Consider the following 17949-nt stretch of genomic DNA (forward strand, 5'->3'; position numbering starts at 1 on the left):
GACAGTCGGGCCGTCAGTCCGTGCAGCACGCGGTGTTCTTCCCCCTTACAGCTCCGGCTGGACGAGGCTCAAGAAGCGGAATGCCAAGCCCTGAGACTGCAACTCCAGCAGGAGATGGAGCTCCTCAACGCGTACCAGAGCAAAATTAAGATGCAGACAGAAGCACAGCATGAAAGAGAACTCCAGAAGCTGGAGCAACGGGTGTCGCTGCGCAGAGCACATCTGGAACAAAAGGTAGGCGTTGGGTGGGCTGCTAGGAGGTACCCGTTGGCACGCACCCGTCTCGCCTCGCGCACGGCCAGGGCCGGGCTCGGTGGGGGTCGGCACCCGGCTGGGAGCTGCCGCACCGCGCCCTGAGGGGCTGCTGCCTGTGCTTCTTTCAGATCGAAGAGGAGCTAGCCGCCCTCCAGAAGGAACGCAGCGAGAGGATAAAGTTTCTGTTGGAAAGGCAGGAGCGAGAGATTGAAACGTTTGACATGGAGAGCTTGCGGATGGGCTTTGGGAATTTGGTCACATTAGAATATCCCAAGGAGGACTATAGATGAGATTAAATTTCTTTGCCATTTAACAAAAAAAAAAAGGATAAAAAGCAAACAAAATAATTATGAAACTTGCAAAACCAACATTCCCCATGTTAACGGGCGTGCTCTCTCTCTTTCTGTCTCTCTTACTGACATCGTGTCGGACTAGTGCCTGTATATTCTTACTCCATCAGGGGCCCCCTTTCCCCCTGTGTCAAGTCCCGGTGCAGGACAGCTCCTGGCGGTCTTTTCCATAGTATGTCACAGTATTGATGTCTCTGTGCAATGATTAAAAATGTTTCAGTGAAAACTTTGGAGACAATTTTAATGGAAAAAAAAAAAGTGGATGTATGTTGCTTTTGAGCAATCACTCATTTTTACCACCAATCTGCAAAAGTACAAAGCAAAAAAAAAAAAACTCAAATGATATATACAAACCCAGGGGGAGAGAGACTAAATCCGCAGCCTTACCTTAACTAGCTGCTGCATTATTTTATTTTATTTTTATTTTTTTGGTATTTATTCATCAGGAATAATTAAATAATAAAAAAATTTTATTAAAGATTGAGAAATTTGATACATTTTACAGAAAAAAACTTAATCGTGATGTACATATCAGTGGTGACATATTATTACTTTTTTGGGGGTGGGGAGGGGCGGGGCAAAGATCTGGTGATTTTTAGAAGAACCATGCCAGGCGAGGCGGGGATTAGACCTCGGTCCTCGGCATATTCTTGATTGTATCATAATCATTTTCTGCTGTCGCAGAGAATGTGAATACACTTAAATGAGCCCACAGGATCCCAGTAGCACAAATTGGGCTTTGTCAAATCGTGTATTTTGTGTATAGAAGGAATTTAAGGAGAGCTTTTACTTATTTTCATATTGTATTTTAACTGTTTCTCTGATCAAAAATTTTTTTACTTCTTTCCCCCCTTCCCTCCTGCTCCCTGCCACCCCGCCCACTTTCCGGTTCAGTACTTGGAGTTCAACACTGTCTGTCAGATCATCCTGAGCCCTTTCTTTTCTTTTTTTTGGTTTTTTTTTTTTTGTTCCTCCCCCGAGTCCACCCCCAAACCCATGATCTCGGTCATAAATATTGCATTATTCACACTTTCAAACTGTGTATTTTCTTACAATAAAAAGATTAAAAAAAAAAGGCTTTACTTCTTTTGCATGCACTTTAAAAAAAAAAAAAAAACAACAAAAGAACAAAAAAACATTTTTCAGGTTCAAAGGAAGAGCATGAATAACTGTCAGAGCTTTTAATTATATTTGTAAATAAAAGTGTTCATCACAACGCCTCGCTGTCTCATTGTGGGAAGGGCTCTGGGGCTGCCCCTGCCCGTTCCCCGCAGGTGGGAGCCGGGCTGGCCGCGGGCCCTTGGTGGGGAGCGGGCGTCCCACGGCAGCGCGGCTCTCGGTGGTGCGCGGAGGGCGGTGGCGTCCCTCCGGCCCCATCCTTCAGCCCGCTGCTGCAGGAACCACTGGTGGAGGAGCTCCTGGGCTGCTCCAAAGCCCTTTTTTTGGGCACGGGAGGTTTTCACGCTAACTAACGGCTTGTTGCTCTCAGCTTTTTTGCCTTTCTTCCAGCCTGACAAGTCCCGGGCCCTGACCCAGCCCTCGCGAAGCACCGTGTAACGTAGGTGTTCCAGCACCTCCTCTCCACCTGTGTGTTTTGTCTTGTGGATCTCAGTCTTTATTTGGGGTGTTTCCTTGAAAAACTCAGTCCTGACTTTTTTTCTTTGCTGGTCCTGTGTATGGGAGCTACTCCAGTGGTTGTGGTGGTGGCATAGCACGGGTGCGTGCTTACCTGCAGCCTCCCCTCACGGGGCGTGCTCACGTCTTAATTGCAAGTACGAGGTCACTGGTTTTTACGGGACATTGCTGCAGCATTTTGAGGCTTAGAACGTGTGTTTTTCACACTCCTCAATAAACGGTACCTTTGAGAAAAGAAGTTAAAAGAAGGGGGAAGGCTTCTGTTTCTGTGAAGCAGCATCACATTAGCTTCATTTTTTTTAATTAAGACAGCCATGAGTTGTGGTTCATTTTCTGTCGAGTGCTGAGGAACCACCCCCAGGCCTCGCCACCTGCAGGCTGGTAGAGGAGCAAAGCACAACAGCAGCCCGGCTGGGCAGCACCTTCAGGGCAGTAACCGGGGGTACTCGGCCCAGGAGGCGACATCTGCAAATAAGGGGGGACCCTGTGAGCAAACGCTGCCCCACGAGCAGCAAGCAATGCAAATGTTCGTAGTAGTGGAGGTTTTGGGGGTAAGTGACGCTGTCCTGTCTATAAGGACGTGCCTGCCGTGAGCTCCATTCCTGAAGCATCAGCACTTATCTTCTAGGCTCAACGCGTGTGCTTCGGGCAGCACTGCCCGTGTGGAGCTCCCCTCGCAGGGCTCCAGCCTCGCCTCCTCCATGCCAGGAGGGGAAGGAACGGCGCCGCGCCGAGCTGCCAGCACTCCCCTCCTCCCCAAGGACACAACCACACCGCCCGCCTTGGTAAGTTTTTAATTGCACTGCGAGCACGCATCGGGTCACAACAGAACATGAACAAAACAAAGCCGCTCTGCTTCGAGTGGCAACAGAGATCAGAAGAGAATAGAGAATCAGAAGATAACCAGCTTCCCTGCCTCGTTCTTCTCGTTATCTTTAACGTAATGACTTTAGTGGTTCACCTCATTGGCCCAATACTCGAGGGAGAAAACAAAAAGCAGCTTCCCTCTGACTGCTGCCTTCTCCCCTCCTGGAAAGAGAAGGCTCCGCAGCCAGCACCAACCAGAAGTGGTTGTGCACCCACACCAGTGCCGCGTAACGCTGCTTCAGTACAGCAGGGACACCCCCGAGGTGGCAGCGATTCACAGAGGGTCTGACTCCCCCTGAGCAGGTCGGCCCGGAGGCGCTGCCCCTCGCAGCGACGCCTTTTCAGAAGCTTTTTGCGCTAGCTACAGGCTGTACCTACGGGAACAGAAGCACAGCACAAGTCCAGACTGCACCAACACCAAGGCAGATTCAGCTTGTGGACGGCAACAAGGTTATGGTTCAGCTCAGGAGGTCAGTGCGGGAGCAGCCGGGTTCAACTCACAGGCAAACAGAACTACAGAAAGGTGCTCGGAGCAGGCTGGTCTCTGGGGGATCGGGGGGTGCCACGCAGTGCTCGTGCAGGTGCCTCCTCCCTACTTCCCAGACAGCTGCTCGTAGAGTTTCGGCACGTAGTCATCCCACTCCGCCTGGTAGCAGGTGCCAGCCACCGGCACCCCCAGGTCGTACTTGCTGCGGAAGGCCGCCACCTTGAACTTCCCTCGCTTGTCGCCAGAGCGATTGGACAGGATGGGCTCGTTGCACTTCAGCTGCTTCGGCTGCTCGTACACCAGCCACACGTACCGGTGCAGTCCTGCGGGGAGGAGACAGCACGACAAGTGCACCTTACTTGCAGTTCTGGGGTTTAAGGGTGGCTTTGAAGCGACCCCAGCTGCTCAGGGAACAAGCCTGTGCCCACCTGGGGCACGCTGGCAGCTGCTGCTATCGTTCTCAGGATAAGTATGAGCTAAAGGAGCTTAAAGGAGATGTACAAGAGGTGCGTGAATGACTCACGTTGTCCCTAAGCTGTGCTCCCCCTGCCCCAGCTACTGAATTCAGGCAGAAGGGCACAGATCCATCGCCCGATGTCCAAGGGGCGCCGTGACCAGTGACCAGGGCTGGCTACAGGCAGGCCCCCCGGGGCTGCTCCTGTGGCACAGCATGCGGTTTGCACAGACGCACGCCGTGCCGCTGAGTGCTGCGTCTGCTCGCTCGCAGCACAGCCAGGCTCAGCTCCTTGTAACTGCAGCCGGGTACTGACCTGTTCCTTTGGGGGGTCCCGACCCGACGTAATCTGACAGCACAGTCCCGCTCCCCACGTCATTGCCTTTCATGTTGGTCACCAGGAAGTGATGCCATTCCCTGACAGGAGACAGCAAAAACCAGTCAGGCTGCGTCACAGCCCTCGGGTAAGACCCTTCCTTACTCTGAGCAGCTGTTTTCCCCCGGAGTTGTCAGAGTAGGGTGACTGAAGCTAACCACTGTCATTCCTGGTTGGTCAGACCCAAAGGTGTCAGGCCCACAGCACGTACTGCCTCCTTCAGGATGCAGAGCCCATCGGTCAGCTGTCATCCTGCTCTGCAGCTCCACCACGCCCACAGTCTGACCCTCTAAGAGCGAGCATTGCATGTGATTCCAAGTGGCCTGATGTAGCAAGTGAGCTCGTCCCTGGTTTAATATTTTACTGCTAGCATGAAGAGACCTAGTTCGAACTCATGCACGGCTCATATTAGTGAGCTGCAAATGCTGTGCTTCTCCAAGGCGCAGGAGACCTCCAAATAACCCTGGCAAAAGCAGCTCCTCTTCCCCACGCTGTCCTTGTCTCAAGGAGAGATGCAAGGGCTCTGATCCTATCCAGGGCTCTGTTCCTATCCCCAGCCACAGCCCCACTGCCGCAACCTAGATCACACCCCCCACCTCCTTCTCAGCCTCAGCTCAGTCCAAGCGGGCCACCCCCATTACCTGAACTTCGGGTCCTTCCTACTGGGAGCATCAGGGTCCGTGAGAACCAGCGTGTACAGCTTCTGGGGGTCGCAGCCATCCCACTCGATGCTGGTGGGGCGGTGCTGCACCTGGAGCGATGACAGCGTCAGCAGGAGCTGCCGGCAGCGCCGCGCACGGAGGCCAGGCGTGACCAGCCACGCTCGATGTCGAACGTTCAAGGCCGCTCGGCACCCGTGGCCAAGGCTTCAAAGCCAGACGTCCCCCACCGCCAGCCAGGGCGGGCCGCGGCCGCAGCTCCCCCCGGAGTGGCCGCGCCGCCATTTTGTGGCTCCCTCAGGGGGGCAGGCGCACACCCCCCCCCCTCACACCCACCCCCTGGGGGCCGCCCCCGCTCACCTGGGTGGGCGTCAGCACCTTGCCCAGCTCGTCGATCTCCACCGAGCCGTACTTGACCCTCAGGGGCTGCGCGGGTCTCTGCTCCACCTCGGTGAGGCTCAGCGGCCCGCTCCACAGCCCCAGGTCCACCGCCATGGCCGCCCCCCTCCTCGGCGCTGCGCTGCGCTCCTGACTGACTGACTGACAGCCGCGCCGCGCAATCAGCGCCGCCCCTCGGCCCGCCCCCCGCTCCCATTGGCGGAGACTTGCGCCGTGGTCCCGCCCCCCGATGGCTGGGCGCGCCCCCCTCCCCTCCGAGGACCCAAGGGCCGCAGGTTCGAGGCCGGCGGCAGCCGCAGCGCCCGGCGGGGGCTGTCCCTGTGGGGCGGGGATCAGGGCTCGTCCCCTGCCCTGTTCCCTTTATAAACCACGAACCGGGGACACGCTCCCTGCATGCACGAGGTGCCTCAGGCTGGGCTACGAGCGTGAGCTGGGGCTAAGACCTGGCAGCGCAGCTGAGCGTTTGGCAGAGTGCTTTATGACCTCTGCCCTGCAATGTGTTAGTGTGACTGCTGAGCATCCACAGGGCTGCACACACCTCAGAGGCACCTCTTCCTCTGCTCCCTCCCAGGAGGGATGGCCTCACTGTTTCTGCTGTTGTATTTCGCATTTTGGAGTGGGCAACAGGGTCGGAGGAGGAGGCTTTGGGTATAAAGCAGCAGCTGGGGCTGAGCTGCAGGGCATGTCCTCTCAGCCTGGCTCACATCAGTTGCCAAAGGAGACCAGAGCACACCACAGGACTGCATGGAGCAGACTGGTTTCAGCTGGAGACAACGTGGGTTGAGTTGGGACAGGAGCATCAGACACATCAAACCCCAAAGCATCACTGTTCCCAGCCCACTGTGGCCCTGGCCTGCCCTGGAGCACTTCAGGGCTCAATCTTTGCATGCTGCTGCCTGCTGAGGTCTCTGTCCAGGCACAGGAAGGTTTGTCCCCCACTGGCAGCAGGAGGCTCCCTCTTTGCATGTGGGCACTGACTGCATGCTTCCCTATAGAAACATGCGTGCCTCTGGCCATCCTCTTCTTTGGTGTCAGCCCCTGTGTTCAAGGTGTAGGTTTTCAACTGCCATACGTGCTGGAAATCCTGCCTGGCCCACAAAGAAGGAGTCTTTTTCAATGACACCCGCTCCCAGCTCCTCTGCAGGCGCAGAGCAGCAGGGTCAGTCTAATCCATGTACACACTCACGGGATCAGTCTCCCATGTGAGGATGTACACCACCTGACTTGGTCTGCTGAGCACAACAGAGCTATCTGAGCCTCATTCCTCTCCCCTCATTTGCTTTGTTAATTAAGTGACCTACTAAGAATCCCCATATCTTTTTCTGCCTGTCAGGATGAGATGAGAAAGAGAAGGTGGTTGCTAGGATCATTCTTGGTGTGCCCCAGATACTCGCTGTTTTGGGTCAGCAGCTGCCCTGTTCTGAAGGGCAGTGGGCAAGGAGCTATTCCTACTCCTGCCCTGACAGGGGAGGCAGCTAAGCAGAGCTTCCAGGGCCCACCCAAAACATCCACGCTGCAAGAAGGACAAAGGTGGTGCTGACAGATTCTCCCAGGCAGCTCTCAGATCCCGCGGTGGCATTTTAGCTTTTATTACTTAAACCTTCAAAATCTGCAGCCACAGGGTGAAGAAACAGGCAGGTGCTTCCTCCTGTTCCTAGGGACTATTTCTTCTAACACATCTGCTGCTGGAATTTAGCAGCATGTTCACTGTGCATTGTTGCACTCAACTATAGGAATCCAAGGGTCAACTTTAAAGAAACTGAAAACATTCGTACCTTTCTCTTTCCTTGTTCCCTGCGGCTTCTGTTTCCACTGGATCTCTCCAGCTGTGAACTTCATCTTTTACCTGTTCCATCCACTGCCTCCATCCAGTCTGTACTGCTGTCTGCTATATTTCTTTCCTGCACAACTCTCGTTTGAGCTATTTTTTTTCCCCAAAATCATATTTTTTACCCTAAAATCATTTAATTTTTGGTATACTTCATAGTCATTTATCACTGTTTTTCCCAGCCTCACTTCTTTTCGGATGTTTCTTAAGTGGTTGCATTACAGAAGGTGCTAGAGCACACTCTATGTGGGGGGTCTCACTTTCAGGCATCACTGAGGTGCCCTGTTTTACTTTCTGGAAACACTGTTCTCATAGCACTGAATGCTCTTGGTGTTGATCCCTGGACTGCACCTGAGCTCATTATGTGACACCGCCCAAAAAACACTGGTGAAATACTGGCTCCGTCAGCACCTCACTTTGACTTCACACAGGCTGTTTCACCTGCTGATCATGACGAAGGCGTTCAATTTCAGATGAAGTCCTGCCTGTACAGGAACCACAGCAAATACAAGACAACAGTCAGCCTTGGAATACATTGGTGCAAGTCCAGTGGAGTGCTCCACAGCTGCACGTGCCTTCACCACATCTGAATTTGCCAGTGTTTTGCTGCACTGTGCATTGGTTTGATTTCTACTGGCTCTGTTCCCTTTCTTCCAAGGATACCTTGACAAGAGGTCTTGATTTACTCATACAATCCTCACATTTCTTCCTTTACCACATATGAATTTGGGGCATTGCCTGCTGCCGCCGAAGCACCACACAGCCCGTGCACAACCTGATGTCTTCTCACAGCAGATGCTCACCGCTGCTCCTGCCCAGAGCCCCTGGTGGCACCTAGCCCCTTTTTTTCTGCTGGGGAAGCCACCTGTTGCTGCAAAGCGCTCTTACAAAAAAAAACGGATAAATAATTAAGAGAAATAATCGAGACATTTATTCTCAGAAAGAGCGGTCAGGCATTGGAAAAGGTTGCCCAAGGAGGTGGTGGTGTCACCATCCCTTGGGGTGTTTAAGGAGAGGTTGGACGTGGTGCTTAGGGACATGGTTTACTGGGTGATACTGGTGATAGGGCAATGGTTGGACCAGATGACCTTAGAGGTCTTTTACAACATTTATGATTCTGTGATTCCATGAGAAAAAAGCCCAGCAGCTCCTTTCACTGTGGGACGGGGAAATGGGCTAAAGTGGGCCGGGGGGCGCCCAAGATGGCGACACAGGTCGGGGAGGGGGGGCTCAAAATGGCGGGAGGGGTCAGGCGGCCGGCCAAGATGGCGGCCGGCCCCCCCGGCCGGCTCCCCTCAGGGGGCTCGGGGCGACCGGGCAGGCCCCTGAGCGGAGCCTTGGGGCGGAGGCCGGGTGGCGCCGCCTCCCGGGCGGGCCGAGAGGCAGCGGGAGGCGGTGGCGGCGGCTCAGGGCGATGAGGCTCCCCGGCGGGACGCCGCCGGCCCGGCTCCTCCTCGCCCTCTGCGTCTGGAGGCTGGCGCTGCGCCGGGGCGCCGCAGGTACCGGGGGCGGGCGGGTGGGCGAGCGCTGGGGCGGCTCGCCGTTCCCTCCGTCGGAGTCGTGGGGAGGGCTCCAGAGGGTCCTAAGGGTTGATTGATTTATTTATTTATTAAAAAGTCACTTTTTGGTAAAAGTAAGGAGCGCCCCAGTCGTGGTGGGGCTGTGGAGCTGGGGGATTTAGGGTTTTTTAGCCCATTTTAGAGCCAGCCTTGCATGGAGAGCAGTGGCAACGGGGCCAGGGCTCAGCTCGCCTTGGCCCCGGCAGAATGTGTGGTCGAGGCTTCTGGTGCAGCAGAAATACGATTAATTTTTATTACTTTTTGCCAAATCACCTGTTAGCCCCTTCGCTTTCAAATTCCCACCCACCTTCAGATGCCTGAGCAGGGATCACCGCGCTGCCAGCTCTCTGGGTGTAGGCTGTGTGCCTGATCGCTGCCCTTTGCCTTGGAAAAGGCTGTGTCTGCTGTAGGGTTCAGGTCCCCTGTGGCAGGGGATGTGGCTGGTAGGGCTTGAAGCCTGGGAGAGGTAAAAGGAGGCCACCAAGGGTTCAGTTATCTCTGTGGCTAGCGATGTTAGAGTCCCATTGGTGCATTCTTTGGCTCTTCTTCTGTTACTGTTCCTTTCCCTGGGCGGTGTAGGGACGAGGTTGCTTGGGCAGTAAGAGCCAGAGGTTCAGGAAAATCCTGGGTGAGCACCAGCATTGCCACGACCATGAATCTGGGCTCTCATTGCTACCGATTCGGTGTCACCGATGCTCTGACGCAGCTCCTGTCCGGTTCTTTCAGGTCGCTTTGTTGGTTGTCCCGTTCCCCAGGCAAAAGTAAGCTGGCATTGCTTTCCCATTGAGACTTCTAAGCTGTGTTCCTCTTTCTGATCGTGTCTGCACTGAACGTTTCTAGTTGCCAAATGCATCTTGGAGATCCTTTGCAGAGGTGACAAGAGGCCCCGTAACGTGTGCTTCGTAGGTTTCTGGAGCCAAGGGCAGGCTGCCAACCTCAGGGCTGCCAGAACAAAAATTGGACAGGCAAATCAAGGGAAGGGAGATGGGTAAACAGAAGGATGGCAGGCAGGGAGGAGTGGCTTTGGTGTGGTAATGAAGCACCTCAGCAGGTTCCCCAAATGGCTTTTTTATTCATAACAGCATAGAAGAGCTCTGTTGATGAAGACCTTTGGCCTGGTGTTGTTGAAAACTGTATATTAATTTGTCCAGGTCTTTGTTGTAAAGTTTGCTATGGAAGGGGATTTTGCTGGTTCCCTGGATCCCTAACACCATCCCTTCTGTTTTCCAGGAACAGAAGAAGTGGTCTTTGGGAAGGTTGGAGGAAGCATCCTCCTTTTATGCCGAAATGTCTCCAAAGAAGCAACAGAGGTGGTCTGGTTCCAAGGGGATCCGCACTCTTTCCCCCCGCTCTTCTCCTCGCGGGTCGCCTTCCCCCCAGATGTCCGTTTCTCCCTGGTTGACAACAGCTCGCTGCGCATCACAGAGCTGCGTCTGCAGGACGAAGGCAACTACACCTGCAAGGAAGTGCTAAACAAGACAGACCATGAGCACAGAGTCCAGCTCCTGGTAGCCAGTAAGTCTGTCCCGTGCCTGTGGATTTCCCCCAGCCTGGGGCTCAGGTTCCCAGATTCGTAGCAAACCTGGCACCGGTGGAAAACTAATGTGGAAAGGGGGAAGGTGGCTTTATCATATAAAATCTGTGAGCAGGCTGATATTACTCAGTTAAACATTTACTCACAAGCAGCGAACGTTAGCATGCCAGCTGTGAACTCCTCATTACGCCTCTTCAGTTTCTTCTTCCTTGGTAGTTTTTGGACAGATCTTTCACGTCCTATAGCTGTGGCCCTTTGCCTCAGAATCGGGGTGACTTCTGCCCAATAAACATGTTGCTTTTTTGAAATACGCATTTGAAATAGATGCACAGTGCCAACCCTGCTGCCAGCCTTTTGATGTGAGGATGGAGGGGCCTTCAGCTGAAGTTTCCTGTTTTAGATCATTTAGTGCGTTCTTCTGACTTTGACAGAAATATCGCATTCTTCAAATTTACTGCTGGGAGCAGTGTGATGGGATGTGCCTGTTGTTAAGAGCACAGGCTGTTCTTTCGGCTCTTTTTCCCTGTCATGTCTTTTGGTGCTTTCTCCCATTTTCCGTTCGTATTCATTCCCTTAGAAATCTTCGTAGGCCCCTCAGTGACCTGCTGTCCTTTATGCCACCCTAGCTCATATTCCAGGGTTTAGAGGAGGGAAAGGCTGCTGCCAGTTTTCCTGTTGCGGTGACGCTCTGTGCTTTACTGGCCCTTTCCTTGCTTGTCTTTTTGTCAACATTTACAGTGTGATGCTTGTTTTCTGTTTGCATTCAGGGTGTTTCTCCTTTGCCAGCCTTTGGTGAAGGGTGTGTGTTGTAAAAGTTGTCCCTGTTTTGTACAGATTAAATCTCTGAATGTTAACACAGGTAAAAATTCCCTTCCTGGGGCAAGGAACCTGCAGATGGGGTTGGAGGGTCACAGAGGACTGGAGCAAAGGAATCCAGAAACCCCAGGCTGCTACAGAGAATGTGTAGGCATGGGGCTCAGGAAGGGGGAGCCCTAAATCTTAAGGTGGCTTCCTTATGATACTACTTTTTTTTTTTTTCTGAACCTCTGTGGGCATGCCAAGTGTCAATACCACTCTCTGAAATTCTCTTGTTAATGCAGAACTTGTCAGTTAACTTCCAAAGGTTACACAGGGGGTATGTGCCACTGGGGTGTCCTTAAACAGGTGGCAGAGAGACTTCTGGTGGTGTTTTAGGTCAGCAGAAGCAGCATCAGCAAAGGCCAGAAGTTGAAGTTTATCAACTTAACATTAGAAGCACGTGCCTTTTATTTTTTGCACTTGGTGTTGTTGGCCCTTGAAGCAACTTGGCCTGGGCTGGAGTGAACCGCCCCGTCCCAGGCAGCACCACCCAGGATCTGTGGGCTTTGTGTGGAAGTTCCCAGTTGATAGTCTTCAACTCATCCCATGCTGGATGTACCAAAAAGTTTTCTTTGTGTTTGAAACCGTATTTAAAACAAAAATACGCAACGAGTAGAGGAAGCAACGTGACAGAGGTGCAGCCATGGCCTTGGGCTGCTGTTCTGTGTTTGTGTTGGGATAGGAAGCACATGGTGTGAAGGAAACGTGTAATTGCACACCTCCAAGGGATTTCCTGGTCTGTTTGTGTGCAATTTGATATAGGGCTATCTTGGCTCTTCTGTGAGCGTGGAGCCCGATTTTGCTGGTGTTTCATGTTGTTTTAGTAGTCTGGGGGAGTGGGAGGTTGTTAGTTTTGGGGTAAATTGTTTGTTTTACGTTTCGAGGAACAGATCTGCTGTTAGCATTTAGGCAGAAAAGTAGAGTTGTGCTGGGAGAGCCTGGGAGTTAGGATACAAAGCCGACAGCATTAGGAGGCAAGTGCCAGGAGCTGGCACAAGAAGTGCAGTGCCCTGCCTGGGTCTGCCCCTCGATGTGGGGCAGTTCCCCATGGCTCAGGCTGCCAGGTTGCTCTTGTCAGCCACAGCCAGGGTTCAGGAGCAGTTGAGACCACCCCAGGGCTGGAACAGAGGAAGTGACAGAGAAATTTCTTGCCACAGCTGGGTGGTTTCAAAGATCATAAAAAAATGCATGTATATAGTTCCAGGAAAGCCGAGCCCCAAGAAGGTATGTTGTTGGAGCTCACGTGGGTTTTGTGCTATGATTTTTTTCCCCTTACTCTAAATTATGTCATCTCTCTGGTTACTTGAATAAATGCTCTGCAAAATACATGTCAGACATCCCTCTGACATCTCTTGTTTGGGGCTTTGCTTGGCAGCGTCTGGTCTCTCAGTGGGGTCCTGCTCAGCTCTGGGAGTAGGCAAGCCAGCCACAGGGGCAATTCTGCCAGGATCAGAGTCCAGAATCCCTCCCTATGGCTGTTGAACAGGCACGTGCGTATGTATGGGCGTGTGTACGTTCCAGTTTCTGCACTAAAATCATTCTCTTGGCCAGCATCAGGAGTGTAAAGAAGCCAGCTGACGGGAGAGCGGCAGGAACTCGGGCTGCCCGAAGGGACTGCCCTGCGGGTTCTGTTGGTTCCTGCCCCGTCCCGCCATCATTAGCTGTGTCTGCAGTTAGATACCAAACGTGCTCCTGGCTGTTACCCAGCGAGTGGTGCTGGCACGAGGCCACGGTGACGTACCTTGCCTCCCTTCTTTGCTGGAGTTTGTCCCCACCACTGCAAGCGGGACGTGGGTGATGCAAAGCGCGGCGCAGGGTGCGAGAGCCAGGCTGGGCCCTCTTGGCAGTGACAGCAGCCTCCATTAGACAAAGCTGTGACAATAATTTGTCCCTCCCCTGTGTGTTAGTGGTTGCTGGGCTGCCTTTTGCAGGACAGCCTGGTCCCTGGTGGCTCTCGTTCAGAGCTGTGGTCCCCTGGGGCTCAGGGACCGGGTCAGGGAGCCAGACTGGCAGGGAAACCGTGAAGACGTTGAAGGAGAATGACTGGAAAACCAAGCTCTTGCTGGGCTTCCAGCCCCGGGGTGCTAAGAGCCGTGACTTGGATGTGTTTCTGACTGCAACTGCCTGCTGTTCTCATGACAGGTCCACCGCATTCCGCCCTGAAGTGCTGGGCTGAGACCTCGTCCTCGGGGCTGATGCTGCAGCTGTTCTGCAGCTGGCCCGGGGGGTACCCCTACCCCACGCTGCACTGGAGAGAAGAGGGGCATGATCTGGAGAACTCCAGCTGGGTCATCAGCTCCACGAGATCCTCGGACACCCACGTGGAAACCCTGAACAGCTCCCACCTCGCCCACCGCAAAGTCTTCAAGTGTGTTGGGAGCCACGTAGTCGAGCAGGAGGAGCCTGCCTGCTCTGTGGAGATAAGTGAGTTGACTGGCTCAGCACAGTAATTATTAATGAGCCTGCTAACGGTGGGGCAGACAGTTACCCCGGTCGTTCTTTGCCCTCCAGAACACGAAGGCAGTGGTCAGGCAAGGCAGGCTTGCTGGCTCTTGCAGTGAGACAGGAGGGGGGTGATAATGAGGCAGCCTGGCAGGGTTTGATGTGTGCAGAGGTGACCGCACAAGGCTCAGAAGTCCTGCAGGTGAGATCCAACATGGGAGAGTTGTTGATTTGTGTTTTAGGTACAACTTCAGGGGCTGGCAAATCTCTGAGCACCACGCTTTTCACCTCTGCAAACGCTTGTACTTGTGGCCGCAACACAGAAGGTGACCGGAGGTTTTAGTGCCTTGCTTAGCTCGAGATTAAGTTTGTTGGGGCTGGTTTATGGCAAGATGGTTGTGCATGCCCCAGTCCCCCACGAGCCTCTAACAAAGGCTAATGAAAGTGGCTTTGGGAAACCTGAGCTGTGTTTGTCCTCTAAGGGTTGTTGGGGCTGCAGGAGAATTCTGCGCCTCCCAAGGGAAATGCCTGGGCTGCCTTTCTCCTCTCTGCCATCTTCCCACGGACTGCCCCCTGAGCATTCCCCTCTGGATGTGAAGGCAGGCGTCAAAAATAGGATTGAACAATATAAAAGTTGCTCGTAGAAAGTCCTTGAAAGGCCGCTCAAGTCCCATGAACAACCTAAATGCTTCTCTTAATGCTTATTAATTTATCAGATAGCTGATTGCTTGCTGTATTAAACTCCTCCTTCCCCTCCTTGACTTCTTCTTCTTTTTCCCCGTTCAGAACTCCCCTCCCTGGAATCGGACCCCCCGCAGACCTGCTTTGTGGGTGACAACGTGACCCTGACGTGCCGGGTGACCGAGGGCGTGCCGGCGGCGAGGCTGAGCTGGCTGCGGGGCATCACGCAGCCGGAGATCCAGCCCGGCGGGAGGTACCTCATCGCCCAGGAGGGCAACGTGTCCCGGCTCACCATCCGGAACTGCTCCCAGGGCACCGACGGGGGCTGCTACGTCTGCAAGGCGCAGAACCCCGTGGGGCTGCGGGAGATGTTCGTCTGCCTGACGGTGAAGCGTGAGTGGGGCTGCCTGGGGTCGCTGTGGGAGGCAGGGACACAGCTCGCTGCAGCTGTAGGAGAGCCCCTGGGGGCTTCATTTGCCCCTGACAGCCCGGTGACTGTCGATACTCTCACAGCAAGTGGGGTGCAGGACTGGGTTCCTTCATGCCAGGGTGAAAAGGCCCGATTCCCCTCACCTCAGTGTTGATAAAGGCCCGATTCCCCTCACCTCAGTGTTAACGGGCCTCAGAGAGGAGCGCAGCTGCCTCCCTGGTCCCTCCGTGTCAGTTTTGGGGTTAGAGGAGCGCTCAGGATGCTGCTCGAGCTGCAACAGGGATTGATTTGCATCCACTAAATGCACGGGGACACAAAAATAGGGGCCTTGCGGTGGTGTTTTCCATTCGATGAAACACAGGGGCCTGAGACTCGCACCCTACATGGTGTTGGGACTGAAGTGATGGGAAATCAGAGCTGAGGCAGCGCTGAGACCTCTGTCACTTGCAGCGAGAGCATCCATCCGTGTCCCACTGACGAGGTGGCCGCCCGTGTCTCCTCTCTCTGCAGAGCCAACAAACATCGTCGGAGTCGTGGGCGCAGTGGCGATCCTGTCCCTGATAGCTGTTCTCACCATCTCTGGTCTCATCTTGTACTACAACCCCCTCCTGTGCCTCAGAGGTAGGAGCTCTCCTCCACGCCAGCCAGGGAAGGGGTTCTCTCCCTGACCTGCACGTCCTTCCTGGAGTGCTGGAGCTGGCTGCTGATTTACCCCAGCCCTTTGGCCTCATCCTGCTCAAAATCCCCGTCAGCCCTGGAGGAGCTGGGTTGGAAACGCAGGGAGCTGAGCTGTGCAGAGCCATCCCTGCTCTCCCCTTTCCTTCCAAGCTCTCTCACTGTACGTGGGCAAGCTGTCTGCTTTTCCCCTCTGGCAGAAAACCTTCACATCTGCACCTCCTCTGACTGCCAGAGAGCATCCTGCAGGCGGGGGCTGCACAGCAAAACCAGCAGTGGGCTGCTTCTAACATGCTTTTCCCTTCCCTTCTCTCCCGTTTAGGTGCTGCGTTCAGGTGAGTTGATTTTCCTCGTCCCGTCCTGCACAGACTCGCTAGTTTGCCTCCTGACATCCGTGGTCTCCCGTAGGGCAGGGGACAGGCGGGCTGACCAGAGCCAAGTTGGGCTTGGGTGGGAGCGGGAGGGCTCAGCCCAGGGGCTCAGCGTGGCTCGGGGAGCGGGAGGACGAGGAGAGCGCTTGGCCTTGCCTCTGGGCACGCAGAGGCAGCTGGTAGCGTGGGGGAAGGCTGTGCAGGAGAGCTTCTCCTTGGTGCTGGTGAGCCCTAAAACGTGGTGAGTAAATAGAAACGGCAACCTCCTGCTTCTCTGCACTGATGTTTGCACTGTGTCCTTCGCTCCCTCGGGATCTCTTGAGAGCTGCACGTACCTCTGCGGGGTTCCGGTGCGCTGGGTTTCTCCTCTGCCTCCCGCTCCCGCTGCTCCTGGCCCTGCTCCCTCTCCTTGCCATTGTTGGTTGTGTTCCCACAGCTGTGGTGCTGCGGCATGGGAAGACTCTGGTCTGAGTGCCTCCAGTTCCCCCTCTGTGCAGGAGGGGAGGATAACCCCGCTCGGGAGGGGCTCTGGCAGTGTAGTACATGAATGGTCATGAGATGGTTGGAGGACTTTGGAAGACGAATGGGAAGCAGTGCAGAATGCTGTTGGTGGTGTTGCTGCCAACAGGGTGTGAAACCAGCTGTTCTTCGAACACGGTTAGTGCAGGCTTGGGAGAGTCCTTCAAAAATCGGTCGTTTTGGTGCATCACAGAGTTGTCTGAGCCAGGGGAGAGGCAGCCTGGAGGGACAGGGTCAGGACAAGCTGTCCTCAGCCTCTCAGCCCACCTCTGCTTGCTCTGCTGTCCGCAGGAGCCAGGACTCGGGCGACGTCTTAGTGCTGGTGGACTCGGAAGATGACGACGAGGGGAAGGGGGAAGAGGACACGGTGAGCGGCTCCACCAAGTACGAGCTGGTCAACGGGAGCAGCGCCCCAGCTGCCTACTTGAGCTGCCTTGCGGGAGGTGAGCCCTGCTGCCTGCCCCGTGGCCGGGCTTTGGGGCCGGAGCTGCGAAGCTGTGGGTCTTCTGGAAGCAGCTGCTGGGAGGGAGGAACCCCTGTTGTCCGCCTCCTTGGCGCTTGCTGAGGTGCTGCTGCTCTGTAGGTGACGACGGCGAGCAGCACGGCGAGGTCCCCCTGCAGAAAACAAGAGGAGAAGAGACACGAGGCACATAATCTCCGTTCCTTCTCGCGGAAGCACGCAGCTCCAGCTCGAAGCCCTGCCTCAGACATCCCCACCGCCGTGTGGCTGCGCGCGGGCTGTCAGCGCCCTGCGGCTGGTTCTCAGCGCCCTGCTCCCCTCTGCGCTCCCCTTGCCCAGCTCTCCGTCCTCCCCCAGCCTTGTTCCTCCACTTCTCCCCTCTTCTCGTGTTCCCCTCTGTCTCAGGTATCCTTTTAACAAGGTGGCACCTGGCGCAGGCGCAGAGCTCAGGAACTGGGTGCAGCAGCCCACACTCACCTCGGTGCCTGCCACAGACTCGAGTACCTGCACGGGGCTCTGGCTCGGTCCCCGTGAGCGGTGCCAGGGCTGCAGGGGACGCAGTGGGGCTGCAGCCAAGGGGCAGGACCCTGGGATAACAGAAGAAATAAGTGGTGCAAGGGCAGGGCGTGGGTGATGCTGACTTTTGGGGGGGCTTGACTGTTTTTGTTATAAATAATTTTTCCCCAATTTCTTCTGAAATGTTGCTGAGTGTCTAGGCTGGAAGAGTTGAGCTGGACCTTGTGATGTGGCCACGAGGGAAAGCACAGAGTGGACAGGGAGGGGGAATGGGGGTCAGGGCAGACCTGGAGGGGTCTGTAGGGTGGGTCACCGAGGGGGCCAGTTATGGGAGGGGATCGAGGCACAGATCAAACCTGATCCCTCTGTGGGTAAGCAGAGGGGCTGAATGGGGGGATGTGAGCACACACATGGGGCGTGGAGGAGATCAGAGTGTGTGCAGGGGGAACAAGGGGACCTGAAGGGGGTGGGACGGGGCGGGAGAGGACCCCTGGGCACATGGAAGGGGCTGTGCACACCGTGGGCAAGGCAGCAGGGGCTGAGCCCCCGCCGGGACGTGAACAGTGGCACGAGATGGAGGAGAGCTGAAGAGGT

The 17949-nt window shown here is 55.0% G+C and overlaps 3 protein-coding genes across 6 annotated transcripts in view; 2 read left to right on the top strand and 1 right to left on the bottom strand.

The window, feature by feature from the left end:
• The window catches only part of TAOK3 (TAO kinase 3), an 83314-nt gene extending 81493 nt beyond the window's left edge, over positions 1-1821 (top strand). For all 4 annotated transcript variants that reach the window (XM_080559120.1, XM_080559119.1, XM_080559118.1 and 1 more), the window contains 2 exons: positions 52-234; positions 384-1821. In XM_080559120.1, the coding sequence (XP_080415246.1) occupies positions 52-234; positions 384-545 (345 nt within the window). In that variant the 3' untranslated portion in view covers positions 546-1821. The remainder of the gene's footprint in view (positions 1-51; positions 235-383) is intronic.
• A 1199-nt stretch (positions 1822-3020) lies between these two features.
• On the bottom strand, positions 3021-5643 carry PEBP1 (phosphatidylethanolamine binding protein 1). The gene is made up of 4 exons (XM_080559174.1): positions 5444-5643; positions 5066-5175; positions 4365-4465; positions 3021-3917 (listed from the first exon to the last, which is right to left on the bottom strand). The coding sequence occupies exons 1-4, from the start codon at positions 5576-5578 to the stop codon at positions 3700-3702; spliced, it is 564 nt and encodes a 187-aa protein (XP_080415300.1). The 5' UTR covers positions 5579-5643; the 3' UTR covers positions 3021-3699.
• A 3014-nt stretch (positions 5644-8657) lies between these two features.
• VSIG10 (V-set and immunoglobulin domain containing 10) lies at positions 8658-17526 on the top strand. The gene is made up of 8 exons (XM_080559167.1): positions 8658-8809; positions 10100-10384; positions 13404-13685; positions 14490-14777; positions 15325-15435; positions 15812-15824; positions 16671-16822; positions 16963-17526. The coding sequence occupies exons 1-8, from the start codon at positions 8725-8727 to the stop codon at positions 17031-17033; spliced, it is 1287 nt and encodes a 428-aa protein (XP_080415293.1). The 5' UTR covers positions 8658-8724; the 3' UTR covers positions 17034-17526.
• The last annotated feature ends 423 nt before the right edge of the window (positions 17527-17949 follow it).

The sequence above is a fragment of the Anser brachyrhynchus genome (genome assembly GCF_964034855.1).
Source record: "Anser brachyrhynchus genome assembly, chromosome: 17".
Classification (NCBI taxonomy): domain Eukaryota; kingdom Metazoa; phylum Chordata; class Aves; order Anseriformes; family Anatidae; genus Anser; species Anser brachyrhynchus.